At 46.5% G+C, this 16,175-nt stretch overlaps 1 protein-coding gene across 8 annotated transcripts in view; it reads left to right on the top strand.

Moving 5' to 3' along the window:
- LOC110490257 (dedicator of cytokinesis protein 4) overlaps window positions 1-16,175 on the top strand; it is a 146,289-nt gene that overhangs the window by 99,467 nt on the left and 30,647 nt on the right. For 4 of the 8 annotated variants that reach the window (XM_090200375.1, XM_036944555.2, XM_036944556.2 and 1 more), the window contains exons 26-42: window positions 3,400-3,498; window positions 3,839-3,933; window positions 4,057-4,132; window positions 4,244-4,344; window positions 4,458-4,516; window positions 4,764-4,912; window positions 6,696-6,781; window positions 7,407-7,433; window positions 7,811-7,967; window positions 8,448-8,541; window positions 8,666-8,814; window positions 9,458-9,544; window positions 9,686-9,790; window positions 10,186-10,327; window positions 12,482-12,648; window positions 14,323-14,409; window positions 14,952-15,128. In XM_090200375.1, coding sequence (XP_090056501.1) covers window positions 3,400-3,498; window positions 3,839-3,933; window positions 4,057-4,132; window positions 4,244-4,344; window positions 4,458-4,516; window positions 4,764-4,912; window positions 6,696-6,781; window positions 7,407-7,433; window positions 7,811-7,967; window positions 8,448-8,541; window positions 8,666-8,814; window positions 9,458-9,544; window positions 9,686-9,790; window positions 10,186-10,327; window positions 12,482-12,648; window positions 14,323-14,409; window positions 14,952-15,128 — 1,857 coding nt within the window. The remainder of the gene's footprint in view (window positions 1-3,399; window positions 3,499-3,838; window positions 3,934-4,056; window positions 4,133-4,243; window positions 4,345-4,457; window positions 4,517-4,763; window positions 4,913-6,695; window positions 6,782-7,406; window positions 7,434-7,810; window positions 7,968-8,447; window positions 8,542-8,665; window positions 8,815-9,457; window positions 9,545-9,685; window positions 9,791-10,185; window positions 10,328-12,481; window positions 12,649-14,322; window positions 14,410-14,951; window positions 15,129-16,175) is intronic. The other 4 variants (XM_090200376.1, XM_036944557.2, XM_090200374.1 and 1 more) reach the window with 1 other exon arrangement.

The raw sequence follows: 16,175 nt of genomic DNA, 5'->3' as shown, positions 1-16,175 counted from the left end.
TGATTGGTCTGTCAGACACTGTCCCTCAACTTGTGGCAGGCAGCAATGTAGTGCGCTGCCAACCCACAGCTCTCTGCGTCCTCCCCCAACAGGACGGGTAGCCTATCCTCATCAGAGAGGTCTTTGAAACCTTGAATAAGGGTTTCAAATTTGGGAAAATGACACTCTCTCTAATTGTTTTATATTTTTGACATTTTGTCAGGAAATGCAGCTCCGTCTCAGGTTCTGCTGTTGTGCAGTGGTTGCTCAGCCTTTCCTCTACAGGGAACCAGGGCCCGACGTCCACAGGTGGGGGTTGTGCTTACAGCCCAACACCGTGCAGGACGTTTGGCATTTGCCAGAGAACACCAATATTGGCAAATTCGCCACTGGCGCCCTGTGCTCAGTGTGAACCTGCTGTCATCTGTGAAGAGCACATGTGACAGACGTGACAGAGTCTGGAGACGCCATGTAGAACGTTCTGCTGCCTGCAACATCCTCCAGCATGACCGATTTGGCGGTGGGTCAGTCATGGTGTGGGGTGGCATTTCTTTGGGGGGCCATGTGCTCGCCAGAGGTAGCCTTACTGCCATTAGGTACCGAGATGAGATCCTCAGACCCCTTATGAGACCATATGCTGGTGCGGTTGGCCCTGGGTTCCTGCTAATGCAAGACAATGCTAGACCTCATGTGGCTGGAGTGTGTCAGCAGTTCCTGCAAGAGGAAGGCATTGATGCTATGGACTGGCCCGCCAGTTCCCCAGACCTGAATCCAATTGAGCACATCTGGGACATCATGTCTCGCGCCATCCACCAACGCCACGTTGCACCACAGACTGTCCAGGAGTTGGCGGATGCTTTAGTCCAGGTCTGGGAGGAGATCCCTCAGGAGACCATCTGCCTCATCATCAGGAGCATACCCAGGCGTTGTAGGGAGGTCATACAGGCACGTGGAGGCTACACACACTACTGAGCCTCATTTTGACTTGTTTTAAGGACATTTCATCGAAGTTGGATCAGCCTGTAGTGTGGTTTTCCACTTTAATTTTGAGTGTGACTCCAAATCCAGACCTCCATGGGTTGATAAATAAAATTTCCATTGATCATTTTTGTGTGATTTGGTTGTCAGCACATTCAACTATGTAAAGAAAAAATTATTTAATAAGAATATTTCATTCATTCAGATCTAGGATGTGTTATTTTAGTGTTCCCTTTATTTTTTTGAGCAGTGTATTTTGTACCAATTGAGAACTTTGGTCTAATTCCCTGAGATCTGGATCTTCTCTGGAAAATCATTATTTTAGTATTTTTGGGGTTTACTGCCAGGGCCCAGGTCTGGCAGTACTGCTCTAGCAGGTCCAGCCTCTGCTGTAGGCCATGTGCTGTGGGTGACAGCAGGCATAGGTCATCTGCGAAGAGTAGGCATTTAACTTCTGAATTGTGGAGACTAACACCAGGGGCTGAGTATTTTTCTAGAATAGTGGCCAATTCGTGAATGTAAATATTGAAGAGTGCAGGGCTCAGATTGCAACCCTGGCGAAGGCCCCGCCCCAGGTTAAAGAATTCTGTTATTTTCTTACCAATTTTATACATTGATTTAATTATGTCATATGTTTTACCCCCTACACCACTTTCAATAACTTTGTAGAACAGTCCTGTATGTCAAATGGAATCAAATGCTTTTTGGATGTCGATAAAGCAAGTATATATTTTGGTGGACATGTTTATCTATCAGGGTGTGTAGGGTGTAAATATGATCAGTTGTGCGATGTTTTGGTATAAATCCAATTTGGCTTTTTCTCAAGAAATTGTGCTTACTAAGGAAGTTTAGAACTCTTACATTTATAATATTACAGAAAACCTTCCCCAGGTTACTGTTCACACAAATGCCTCTGTAATTGTTGGGGTCAAATTTGTCTCCGTTCTTAAAGATTGGGGTTATAAGTCCTTGATTCCAGATGTCAGGGAAATAACCTACACTCAGGATTAAATGAAACAGTTTTAATATAGCCAATTGAAATTTTGCACTAGTGAGTTTGAGCATCTCATTTAGGATGCCATCAGGTCCGCATGCCTTTTTAAATTTGAGAGCTGGAAATTTCTTATAGAGCTCCTGGTCAGTAATTGGGGAGTCCAGTGGATTTTGATTGTCCTTTATAGCCTTTTCTAATCCAGTCAACATCTCATGAATGTTCTGCGTTTGTGTCAATTTGAGCGGTGTTGTAGAGCGTTTTAAAATGGGTTGTCCATATGTCACCATTTTGTATCGCTAATTCCTCTTGTTTAGATTTTCGTTTTTTTTCCAAATTTGCCAGAAGTTGTGTGTGTTTATGGACTCCTCAATTAGTGTCAGCTGCTTGCTGTTGTACTGTGATTGTTTGGTTCTGAGTGTATGTTTATAGAGTTTTAAAGTCTCACAGTAATGAAGGCGTAATTCACCATTATTTGGTTCTCTGTGCTTCTGGTTGGATAGTGTTCTAAGTTTATTCCTTATAATTTTACAGTCTGCATCAAACCAGTTGTCATCTGTGGTCTTTTTTGTTTTGTATTTTATCAATTTCAATTGTGCTTCTTTTGCCGTTTGCCTGAATATATAGTTGATGTTTTTTACTGCTAGATTGATGCCTTCTTTACTGTGAGTGAATGTGGTATCCAGAAAGTTATCTAAGAGTGTTTGGATATTTTGGTAACAGGTTGCTATCTGGTATTCTTCTGTGCTGTTTTGGGCCCATCTGTATGAATTTCTGATGTTGTACAGCTTACTGGGCTGTGAATGTCTGGTTGTTTCCATGTCTGTTCTTTTGAGGATCAACGTAATTTGGCTGTGATCAGACAGAGGTGTTAGTGGCTTGACAGTGAAGGAGCTGAGAGAGAAAGGGTCAATGTCTGTGATCATATAGTCTACTGTACTGTGGCCAAGAGGTGAGCAGTAGGTGAATCTCCCCAAAGAGTCCCCCCCGTAACCTACCATTGACAAAGTACAGACCCAGGCTTCTACAGAGCTGCAACAGATCCCTTCCGTTGTTGTTGACGGTGCTGTCACTGTTGTTTCTATGGGGGAGATGAAGACCGTTAGAGACACTATGGCCTGTAATAAAGCTGTCCCCTCGTGTGCTCGTTAGATCAGGTAGTGTTCCTGTGTGCGCATTTGTGTCCCCACAGATGAGCACATTTCCCTGGGTCCGCATGGAAATGGCACGTCTCTTCCTCAAGGGTGGGGAAGATCTCTGAGTAATATGGGGATTCTGAGGGGGGAATATATATTGCGCAAAGGAACACATATTTTTCTGTCAGTACTAGTTATATTTTTTCAATTTGAACCAATTGTGATATTTGCCAATTTTGAGAGGATCAATTACATGTTGTAGTTCGGATTTGTACCAAATGATCAGTGTCTCTGTCTCTCTCTCTCTGTCTACAGGGGGAGTTTGTGGCGTGCCTGCTGGCTCTCCTCAGACAGATGAGTGATAAACATTACCAGCAGCTCCTGCAGGCCTTCACCAGCAAAGATGACCTGAGGGTAAGGCTACACACTCACACACACCACTCAGCAGAATCTGACTGATGACTCCGCTTGTGTGTCATAGTCAGTAGCAGGAGTGTGTGTGTGTGTGTGCGTAATGAGGAACGGTCAAGCCAGGGGTTGAGGAAGAGGTGTGATGGAGAGATAGGAATGCGGAAAGGAGGAAATGGGGTCACTAAGTTCACAGTAATAGGAAGGAATACCATGAACACTATGGATATCATGAATGCACTCCCACTCTGAATACATTATTTTCCATTCATAGTTTGGTGATGTGCTGAATGGCAATTGCTGTTAAACCAAATAAATGTAGTGTGCTCCTTTTTCTGTTTTTCAGGACTTTCTCTTGCAGATCTTCACCGTGTTCCGCATTCTGATTCGACCAGAGATGTTCCTGAAAGATTGGACTGTCATGCGGCTGGTCACCAACAAGTAACACCACTTATCCCACATATTTGATTCAAAATGATGTCCCTCCATAGTTACTCATAGTTACTAATCTTGTTGTGCACTCCCCCCCCCCCCCCCGTCCCGTCCCGTCCCGTCGCGTCTCAGTGTAATCATAACAACAGTCCTGTACCTCTCTGATGCTCTGAGGAAGAACTTCCTCAATGACAAGTTTGACTACAAGGTAAGAGCTGCAAACATCCACCTTGTCTTTCTTTGTTTAACAAAAACAAAACAACGTGAAGAAAGCATGTTATCGACATGCTGTAAAGTGGTTTTAATGCATCTTCCCTAGGTGTGGGACTCGTACTTCTATCTGTCCGTCATCTTCATCAACCAGCCCTGTCTTCAACTGGAGTCCTTCTCTCCGTCCAAGAAGAAGAGGGTACTGGAGAAGTAAGTCTCGTCTGCGCTACAAAACATTCTACATGCACTAACTTTCTCCACTTTTCACATGCTGGCTTCGACGCTGTTCTGACCTGGCGCCTGTGTGTTGTCTCATTGTACAGGTATGGGGACATGAGGGTGATGATGGGTTGTGAGATCTTCAGCATGTGGCAGAACTTAGGTACGATGCAGCCACATACTCGTTCTCTTTCTGTGTCACTTCTTTGGATTCTTGCTCGTCTCTCAGAGGAACGTAGTTGATCTCTCTCACTCTCTCTCCTGCTCTCTCCATCTCTCCCTGCCTCTCTCCTGCTCTCTCCATCCCTCTCTCTCTCTCCTGCTCTCTCCATCTCTCCCTCGCTCTCTCCATCTCTCCCTCCCACTCTCTCTCCTGCTCTCTCCATCTCTCCCTCCCGCTCTCTCTCCAGGTGAGCACAAGTTGAACTTCATCCCGGCGATGATAGGTCCGTTCCTGGAGGTGACCCTGGTTCCCCAGCCTGACCTGAGGAATGTCATGATCCCTATCTTCCATGACATGATGGACTGGGAGCAGAGGAGGAGTGGAAACTTCAAACAGGTAATGGCCAGAGCCGTCTGTATTTATGCAGTTCATATACAGTGGGGCAAAAAAGTATTTAGTCAGCCACCAATTGTGCAAGTTCTCCCACTTAAAAAGATGAGAGAGGCCTGTAATTTGCATCATAGGTACACTTCAACTATGACAGACAAAATGAGAGAAAAAAAATCCAGAAAATCACATTGTAGGATTTTTAATGAATTTATTTGCAAATGATGGTGGAAAATAAGTATTTGGTCAATAACAAAAGTTTATCTCAATACTTTGTTATATACCCTTTGTTGGCAATGACAGAGGTCAAACGTTTTCTGTAAGTCTTCACAAGGTTTTCACACACGGTTGCTGGTATTTTGGCCCATTCCTCCATGCAGATCTCCTCTAGAGCAGTGATGTTTTGGGGCTGTTGCTGGGCAACACAGACTTTCAACTCCCTCCAAAGATTTTCAATGGGGTTGAGATCTGGAGACTGACTAGGCCACTCCAGGACCTTGAAATGCTTCTTCCACTCCTTCGTTGCCCGGGCGGTGTGTTTGGGATCATTGTCATGCTGAAAGACCCAGCCACGTTTCATCTTCAATGCCCTTGCTGATGGAAGGAGGTTTTCACTCAAAATCTCACGATACATGGCCCCATTCATTCTTTCCTTTACACGGATCAGTCGTCCTGGTCCCTTTGCAGAAAAACAGTCCCAAAGCATGATGTTTCCACCCCCATGCTTCAAGGTAGGTATGGTGTTCTTTGGATGCAACTCAGCATTCTTTGTCCTCCAAACACGACGAGTTGAGTTTTTACCAAAAAGTTATATTTTGGTTTCATCTGACCATATGAAATTCTCCCAATCTTCTTCTGGATCATCCAAATGCTCTCTAGCAAACTTCAGACGGGCCTGGACATGTACTGGCTTAAGCAGGGGGACACGTCTGGCACTGCAGGATTTGAGTCCCTGGCGGCGTAGTGTGTTACTGATGGTAGGCTTTGTTACTTTGGTCCCAGCTCTCTGCAGGTCATTCACTAGGTCCCCCCGTGTATTTCTGGGATTTTTGCTCACCGTGATCATTTTGACCCCACGGGGTGAGATCTTGCGTGGAGCCCCAGATCGAGGGAGATTATCAGTGGTCTTGTATGTCTTCCATTTCCTAATAATTGCTCCCACAGTTGATTTCTTCAAACCAAGCTGCTTACCTATTGCAGATTCAGTCTTCCCAGAATGGTGTAGGTCTACAATTTAGTATTTCTGGTGTCCTTTGACAGCTCTTTGATCTTGGCCATAGTGGAGTTTGGAGGGTGACTGTTTGAGGTTGTGGACAGGTGTCTTTTATACTGATAACAAGTTCAAACAGGTGCCATTAATACAGGTAACGAGTGGAGTACCGAGGAGCCTCTTAAAGAAGTTGTTACAGGTCTGCGAGAGCCAGAAATCTTGCTTGTTTGTAGGTGACCAAACACTTATTTTCCAACATAATTTGCAAATAAATAAATAAAAAATCCTACAATGTGATTATCTGGATTTTTTTTTCTCATTTTGTCTGTCATAGTTTAAGTGTACCTATGATGAAAATTACAGGCCTCTCTCATCTTTTTAAGTGGGAGAACTTGCACAATTGGTGGCTGACTAAATACTTTTTTTGCCCCACTGTAGCTCTGGTACTGGACTGGCTGGGACCAGCACTTTATGGATATTGCAGTTCCAGCAGACCGTTACCGACTGTACCCGACGGTACCCGACGGTGGCATCCGTGTATTGATCTAGATTGATTACATAATCAATCCGTTCTCTCGTCAGGTGGAGGCCAAGCTGATCGACAAACTGGACGGTCTGATGTCAGAAGGCAAAGGGGACGAGACGTACAGAGAGCTCTTCAACAGCATGTGAGTTGGAGGGAAGGCGCACACGGCCACGCCGTACTGCAAACGTCAGTGCCCAGATCAGTTTGTCTGTGTGTTGTATTGAGTGAGGTAAGAGGACTCGTGACGGGATGGAGGGATGTATGTGGGGTGGGAAAAATGACGGGTTCTGGAGTTCTCCAGACAAGCACCTCCTCTCATATCCATAGTCCTTCACGCCTCCTCTCTGAGATCTCCTTGTCCGTGTGCTCAGGTTGGTCCCTTCACCTTGCACGCTTTGTGCTGTAGTGCTTGTGTGTGTGTGTGTGTGTGTTTGTTTTTTGTTGGTCTGTGCGATGTTCGTTTAATTCTCTTATCGCACTGCAAGCCCATACGCCCTAGTCCCACTTTTTGTCAGACATCAATTGGGCCATTTATGAATGTAACGCTTAGTGCCACCACATTGCTCTTTTACATGTGCGGTCTGGATACAGCTTATTTCCGTGGATTGGTAAAGTTTTCCCTAACAGACACACTATAGCTGTATATCGTCTTTTTGTTTCACTCCTTATCTACCTGACTGACATCACTAACCCTGAACTAACTTGTGTGAGTGTGTGCTGATATTATTAATCTATTAATTTGTTTTGCCATTGCTTTCCCGGAGTAGAATCCCTCTGTTTGGTCCGTACCCTAGGTAAGACACTCCAATGCTCTACACACCATGTGTTGTCCTTCTGTTAGGGGTGTCCTTTACTGCTGGGGGACGGGACAACATGATGGACAAGCAGGTTGAAGATTTTATTTCTCTCCTCTGTCTTTTTCTCTGCTTTCTCTCCTTCTTTGTTTCTCTCTCTTCTCTCTCTCCTCTCTCTCTCTCGCTCGCTTCTTTCTTCTGTGTCTATTTCTCTCTCTCTTCTTCTCTCTCTCTCTCTCCTCTCTCTCTCGCTCGCTTCTTTCTTCTGTGTCTATTTCTCTCTCTCTCTCCTCTCTTTCTCGCTCGCTTCTTGTCTATTTCTCTCTCTTCTCTCTCTCTCCTCTCTCTCGCGCTCCCTTTCTCTCTCGCCATTCCAGTCTGTTGAAGAAGATTGAGAGGGAGACGTGGAGGGAGAGTGGCGTCTCTCTCATCGCCACCGTCACGCGTCTGATGGAGAGGCTGCTGGACTACAGGGACTGCGTGAAGCTGGGGGAGGTGGATGGGAAGAAGATTGGCTGCACCGTCAGTCTGCTGGTCAGTGACAGTCTCTCTCCGCCCGGTGGCCCTTGAACAGATTCAGTCGCTGCTCTCCTGTCACCATAGAAATCCCATTTGATTTGTTTCTAGCCTTTTGTCCCATTGAACTATTGTGTTAAGAGAGGAGGACCGGGGCTGTGTTTTTGTTCCTTTCCCAGTGGTGATAAAGTTGCTACGATGATCGTGCTTTTTAGACCAGGGCTCAACGAGTTCACAGCCCCCCCCACACACACAACACAACATGTTCTGTGTTGTCTTTGTAACCATGCCAACCTGGGGGATTTATTTTTTTGTTGCATGATGTCTTTCAGTCCTGCAGGTTTATCTTATATAACGGACCGAAGCACTAGAGCCTGAAAGCACCAGTTTATGTGGGCAGATAGCACCGAGTTCATTGCTGCTCAGCGGCTGATAAACATTAGTGCACTTTGCTCTTTCTCTGTCTCTTGCCGTCTCCCCATGGTTGCCTGTCTCTAGAATTTCTACAAAACTGAGTTGAACAAGGAGGAGATGTACATCCGCTATATCCACAAGCTGTACGAACTGCACCTGAAAGCACAGAATTACACAGGTACACTGTAAAACATGACCAGGAAATGAAGCCGTGTATGTGTGTGTTTTTAAGTGTGTGGCTGTTCCGGGGCTCAAGGGTTTGGCATAACCATGACTATGTGGTGTTGTTGTGTGTTGTGCAGAGGCCTCCTACACTCTTCTGTTGTATGACGAGCTGTTGGAGTGGTCCGAAAGGCCCCTTAGAGAGTTCCTCAACTACCCCATGCAGAGCGAGTGGCAGAGGAAGGAGTACCTCCATCTTACCATTGTACAGAACTTTGACAGGGGGAAGGTGGGATCTCTCTCTCTCTCTAGCCCTTTCTTTCACTCTCTTTGTCATTCTTTATCTCTTCTTTGTTCTTTCTGTCTCTCGCTCTCTCGTTCATTCTCTCTATTGTTCTCTCTTCCCCCCTACTCTCTCTCTTTATTAACAATTACCCTGGGACAGTGTCATAAGAAAAAGCCAATATTATTCGAATGCTCTGCTCAGCATCTCCCAACACATTATTCCTCTTCTGAATCATTCAACATGTCCTCCCCCATTATTCTTTGAAAGATTTCCCTGTGAGTTCACAACCAAAGCCACTGCTAGCTGCCGCTGCCTTGGGATTAAAACGCTGCAGGAAAGGACAGCTTTCATTTCATTAGCATGTTGGCTGGGTGCTGCACCTCCAGTGTGACGGCAGGTCCGCCCTGGCAGTTGGCACAGTTATTGTTAGTACACTACCGCCACCCAGTGGCCAACACTCATACCGCAGCCAGTCTCCCCTGCGGGCCATTTGACATGGTTTTGCTAGCATCTCAATATTCTAAAGAGGCTCCCTTTTCCTTGAATCCTTATCCTGCTCACGCGAGAGAGAGGAAAAGGTGAAAAGTGCGTTCCTAATTGAGATGTGACCATTGTCAATGTGATAATGTGCTCTGGTTTCCTCAAGTGTTGGGAGAACGGGATCATTCTGTGCAGAGAGCTGGCGGACCAGTACGAGTCTTACTACGACTACAGGAACCTCAGCAAGATGAGGGTGAGTTACTGTAGACCTCCTCAGTATGTCCTCAGTATGTCTCCACGCTGACTGATCCTTGACCAGTTCTCTGTTTAGTCTCTGAGTGGGATGATGATATAACCTAGTAGTGTTACGTATACCGACGTTTCCCGTTGACAGATGATGGAGGCATCGCTGTACGAGAAGATCATGGACCAGCAGAGACTGGAGCCAGAGTTCTTCAGGGTCGGCTTCTATGGCAAGAAGTTCCCCTTCTTCCTAAGGGTACCGCTCTGTTTTACCACGGGTTGTTTTGTTGAAGAAAGGACATTTTAAGAGGCCGTAGAACTGCTCATACAGGGGTTTGCCCTCCAATTTCCATCTGCACTCCTAAGCAAGTTGCTGGTGAAGTATATTGTCAATCTGTTAGTTTCCTCAAAAGTACTTGGAACTCTATGCGTTCATAACCAACGTAACGCAAAAGCAACCTCGTATACATTGTTAGCATGTGTTTATTATATTTACAAATGAATCACAAATCCTATTTTGAAGTTCCAGAATTAGGTTTGACCTCCTAGATACTGTGACTGTTGCAGATACTCTAACAGTCCACTAGATGTCACGCTCACCCCTGTGCTGTCTCGCTTCTGCCTCCGATGGTGTCTCTGCCTCGTCTGCAGAATAAGGAGTTTGTGTGCCGTGGCCATGACTACGAGAGGCTGGAGGCCTTCCAGCAGCGCATGCTGAATGAGTTCCCCCACGCCATCGCCATGCAGCACGTCAACCAGCCTGACCAGACCATCTACCAGGCCGAGGCTCAGTGTATCCTTTATTGACAAAGTGCATTATACACACACACACACACACACACACACACACACACACTAGTTTACCATCCTTGTGAGGACCAAACAATTGATTCCCATTCAATATCCTATTTTCCCTAACCTTAAAGCTAACCCTTTTACACTCGTGGGAATTGGCCTATGTGGATAGGGCTGAATTGAGTTTCTTACGGAAAGAATATGGAAAACGTGTGTGTATAACCATGGTAGAAATGAAACGGGAACAGGGGATTATGGGAAAATGATTAGACTAAAGGTGAGGACACAACAGTTCACCTGACAAGACTGAATCCAACCCATTACACTGTAGATTTTATGTGCATTTCACATTTACTGTACATTTTGCCGCGCTTGCTACGAAATCTGGAAATACTCTAGATACATTCAGTAACATGATAAGAATATTTGTGGAAAATGTGAGGTAGGTGCAGATAAACAAATGACAAGGGTTTGAGTGAGAGGTCAAAACTGGTGTCTCCAAGTGGTCAAACTGGTGTCTCCAAGTGGGCACAGTCCCTAAGTCATGTCATCTCCTAGCTGTGCCGTTTAGGAACCAGAGCAAGCCCACTTGTAGTTGTTTGGATTGGAACACAGCCCTGCATCCCCACCATCCATCCCCGGGCGTCATTTGAAAGCTTGTTCTATTGCCAACATGATTAGCTTTCACAAGGCAATTTAGAGAAGCAGATCGTCATTTTGGTGGCGTAGAATGGAGTCATCAGTGCCTTCAGATGCAAGGTCCGCGGCAACTCTTCTTCACAATGAAACAAAGGCTCGTTCTGTTCAGAACGACACCCATGTCATATTTGTACTGTACATCAAACATAGTGATCATAAACGTTGACTGTCATACTTCATGGGTTTTATGACATGGACTCACATGTGTTTTGTCTCGCTTGTATGACATTAAAGCGGTGTTGATTCGAAGCCTCAACGTGTCATCTTTAAAAAATACTTTGAGTCCTCTTTATTTACAGCATTTCTCTCACGCCGACAACCAACAACAACCGCTCAAGTTCAGAACGGTTGTCAGTCAAAACCCTTACAAGCGCTCCGATGTCAGTGCCCAAATCGGCCATTTTCAACCCGTATACGGGCATGAGGGTAATGGGTTAACCTGACTTGAACCATTACCTTAATGCCTAACTCTTGCATCTAAAATATCCTTTTTCCTTGTGGGGACTGGCAAAATGTCCCCACTTGTCAAATTGTTCCTTGTTTTACAAGGATAGTAAAACCAAACACACACACACACACACACACACACACACACACACAGTGGTGCACTGCATCCCACATGTCTAGAAGGCCTAAATAATATGAATGAGATATTACACCAGACTGATAATTCCTTATGAATAAGGATATCAATACGAGTCATAATAGGAGTGTTTCCGAGCCTAACCAGGGAACCCGTTGGACTCTAGTTTTCTTACGCTGCGTACAGCCTTCCGTTACAGCATGTCGCTTATAGAGGAGCAAACCAAAGGGATGACTCCCTCCCTCTTGGTCCTGAGCCAGATCTCTGGCCCATGCTGTAAATACATACACGAGTGCTTAGTGAAGATCGGGATCGATCCCTTGATAAAAATGCACAAGATGTCTGTAGGATGTGGCAGCCATCTTAATGATCCTCCGCTAGTGATTGATGGTACAGCTGTTCGGAAGAAGCCTCTCTCTCTCTCTCTCTCTCTCTCTCTCTCTCTCAGTGCGTGCGTGTCTGTCGTCTGTTCTGTGTGTGACTTTTCTCCAAGTGCAATTAGAGCAGACAAGGCCCCTCAAATAGCATTAGCGTACAGCTTTGTTATCCTCATGTGTCGTTAATCATTGAGGTTCCTGGACCCATGCCCGTCCCTATTTATATCTATGGGCTGACGAGCTCTCCCTGCACTACACTGACACAGGCCAGTCCTGCTGCCAATGGGCATGTGTTGTGATATAGTGTGGGGTGGACATTCAGATAAATGGCTACAGGATGTGATTAGTGGAAAGGATGTATTCACACAGGAATTGGATGGATAGACCTGTGGAACCAGGGAAAGTGGGGGGGGGGGGGTGCATGTGCTTGCGTTCATGTGTGTATGTGTGTTTTGTCCAAGCTATTGTATGCGTCCTTGACGTGCCGGCCCAGACCTACAGATCTACGCGGTGAGCCCCATCCCAGAGAGCCAGGACGTGCTGCAGAGAGACGGAGTGGCTGACAACATCAAGAGCTTCTATAAGGTCAACCACATCTGGAGGTTCAGATACGACAGGCCGTTTCACAAGGGCACCAAGGACAAGGAGAATGAGTTCAAGGTGGGGGGGGGCACGCAGTGTTTGCACACGAGAACTCCCCTCTGTGCCTTTCTGTTTCTCTCTCTCTTTGCCTTTTTATTTTGCTCATCTCGTCATCTTATCTCACCTTTCTGGACTTAGTGTCGTCCTTTGATGTCTACCACACATCTGTCTCCTTACTCACTTTCCCTCCCTCCCTCCCTCCCTCCCTCACAATATCTCTCCCTCCCTCCCTCCCTCCCTCCCTCCCTCCCACACTATCTTGTCCTCCCTCCCTCCCTCCCTCTCTCCCTCTCTCTGCTCTCTTGTTTATTGAATGGTTGTGTGGGTGGCTCATGGTCTTCATCTCTGTATACTGGTGTGTTCAGGTGTTGTTTAATTCACAGTCTTACTAAATCGACTCCTGAGCTAGGAGAGGCTGAAACTATGGTTACGGTTCAATCACTTAAAAGACAACCCCCTCATCTACTTACCCCTGCCTTGTGCCCTTGGGGGAATCCCCGTCGTCGTCTTGGAGGGCGGTCCAAATGATTAGCCCGAGCAACGGAGGTTTGCAACGTAAGTCCCTCAGCCCTCGTCTTCAGTCGGCTTTGCGAATGTACAGTTACGTTCACTCCGCTAAGAAAAGTCTGCCAAAACTTAAAAACAACATCAATGGAGATGTTAACATACAAGCGTAAGTAAAAACGGATGCAAATACATTAGACATTTTTGCTAGTAAAAGATAAATGTTTTTGGACATTGTAGAAATAAAAAATGTCCCTTCTTCAGTTCCAGCTAGGCAGGCTAACGTTATTTAGCTAATTCATTTGCTAGCTGTCATACAGTTGGTGAATATTAATAATGATATATTTCATATAAGTAGACATACACTCATAATTGACTGTAGCGCATATAAAGCACCCACAAGCCACTGGTGGCTGAAAACACAATCGTCATGGGATGAACGAGTGAATAATTTCCGGCCAAGGGGCGCTCCATTTAAAAATCGTTCCTTCCGCCATCGCGAGGTCATGATACGTCATCAGAAGTGTCCACTTCATTTGAGGGCTGAGGGGATAAGGGGTGTCTTTTTTAAGCGTTTGAACCGCAACCATGGAGCTCAGTCTAAATGTCTTCTCTCCAGACTCCACCCACCCACGCTCACTCAATCTCCATTCGTTAACCTAATGTCGTCAGGTTTATGAATTGGATATCATCATGTCATATCGTACTGAGGTTTAGCTTTCCCAGCTGTCTCTTTTGGGTCTACTTAATGCCTGAGAAACACTGTTCAGGCCAGGTAAATTTGACATTTAATATGAAGGAATATGAAGTAGCATGAATCAGTTCCGTGTTGATTATGATCTTGTAAAAGGATGGACCGAAAAATGCAATTTGGTTTCTAAACGAATTGTGGGTTCAAGGAAAGGTATTAGTGGAATATATAAGAGTCGTGTTTTAGTTCATTTAATGAGGTGACACGGCGTCATTTGTAGATCGGCGTAGACGGTTGCTATGAGGACTCTGTTTCCATGAGGATGTGTAGTACTCTGACGTTCTGTGAGAGGAGAGAAAAGCAGTGTTTTGTGATGCTCAGATGTGTGGGTGAATGTTTTCCGAGCAGTATATTGCCAGCATTAACATGAAGTGTGTGTGCTTGCCTGCGCATGTCCATGCGTGTGCTAATGTGTGGGTGTGTGTGTGTATTTTCAGAGCTTGTGGGTCGAGAGGACCTCACTAACCCTGGTCCAGAGCCTGCCAGGAATCTCCAGATGGTTCGAGGTGGAGAAGAGAGAACTGGTGAGTCTCTTACGCTCCTTCAATAACCCCCTCATATTAACCCCATTCACGACACCCTGCTCAATGCTGACCCTGCTATGTTCTAACTTTGCGGAGAGCCCCACCGAGCTCCCTGAGCGTAGACTTGTATCAAAGGGGCATTTCATCTCCAGCACCACCCCGACATCAACATCTTTGAAAACGGTGCTTTTCTATGATTTGTAGTAAAAAATATATATGGGTAGATAAGTGTTCCCAATGATTGTGAAATGTCCCTTTAAGAGAAGGGTGAACGCTATTCATAATATTCATGAGATTCATAATTATAATGTTACTCTGGAATTTATGAAGGATCAAGCTGCGTACGGAAGGCTGTGTATTAGCGAGATTGTGTGTGTGTGTGTGAGAGAAAATGCATTGTGTTTATGTAGCCTGCCTTATTTTGTGTTTCTTGTCTCTACTTATACACACTCTGTGCGTGTGTGTGTTGAATCTCTACATAGAGGTAAGCATATGTCTGGATATATACTCATACCTTATCACCCTGTGTTCTCCTCCTCTAGGTGGAAGTGAGCCCGTTGGAGAATGCCATCGAGGTGATTGAGAACAAGAACCTGCAGTTGCGGATGCTGATCGCCCAGTGCCAGAGCAGGCAGATGCAGAACATCAACCCCCTTACCATGTGCCTCAACGGGGTCATTGACGCCGCCGTCAACGGGGGGCTCGCACGCTACCAAGAGGTCAGAGGGCAATGATGATGTCCCTGGCTTACATTGGTCACTCAGTATTGTGTGGAGACATTGTCTGGGCTTGCTAGATCTGCAGTCTGCCTTATGTGTTTGTTTAAAGAGAGCACTGACAGAGAGATAGACAGACAAAAAGACAGGGAGAGATAGACGGAGACAGACAAAGACCGACGGAGGCAGGGACGGACGGACGGAGGCAGGGACGGACGGACGGAGGCAGGGACGGACGGACGGAGGCAGGGACGGACGGACGGAGGCAGGGACGGACGGAGGCAGGGACGGAGGCAGGGACGGACGGACAGACAGACACACGGAGACGGACACGCGGAGACGGGCAGACGGACGGACAGACACGCGGAAACGGACGGACAGACACGCGGAGACGGACGGACAGACACGGGGAGACGGACGGACGGACGGACAAACACGCGGAGACGGACGGACGGACAGACACGCGGAGACGGACGGACAGACAGACACGCGGAGACGGACGGACAGACAGACACACGGAGACGGACGGACAGACAGACACACGGAGACGGACAGACAGACAGACACACGGAGACGGACAGACAGACAGACACACGGAGACGGACAGACAGACAGACACACGGAGACGGACAGACAGACAGACACACGGAGACGGACAGACAGACAGACACACGGAGACGGACAGGCAGACAGACACACGGAGACGGACGGACAGACAGACACACGGAGACGGACGGACGGACAGACAGACACACGGAGACAGACAGACAGACACACGGAGACGGACAGACAGACACACTGAGACGGACAGGCAGACACACTGAGACGGACAGGCAGACAGACAGACAGACAGACACACGGAGACGGACAGACACACGGGCAGACAGACACACGGAGACGGACAGACAGACACACGGAGACGGACAGACACACGGAGACGGACAGACAAACAGACACACGGAGACGGACAGACAGACAGACAGACAGACACACGGAGACGGACAGACAGACAGACAGACACACGGAGACGGACAGACAGACAGACAGACA

This window comes from Oncorhynchus mykiss, chromosome 15 (genome assembly GCF_057628025.1).
Source record: "Oncorhynchus mykiss isolate SJ-2025 chromosome 15, ASM5762802v1, whole genome shotgun sequence".
Taxonomy (NCBI): Eukaryota; Metazoa; Chordata; class Actinopteri; order Salmoniformes; family Salmonidae; genus Oncorhynchus; species Oncorhynchus mykiss.
Note: the sequence above shows the minus strand (reverse complement) of the source record. Positions and strands in the feature narration are given on the sequence as shown.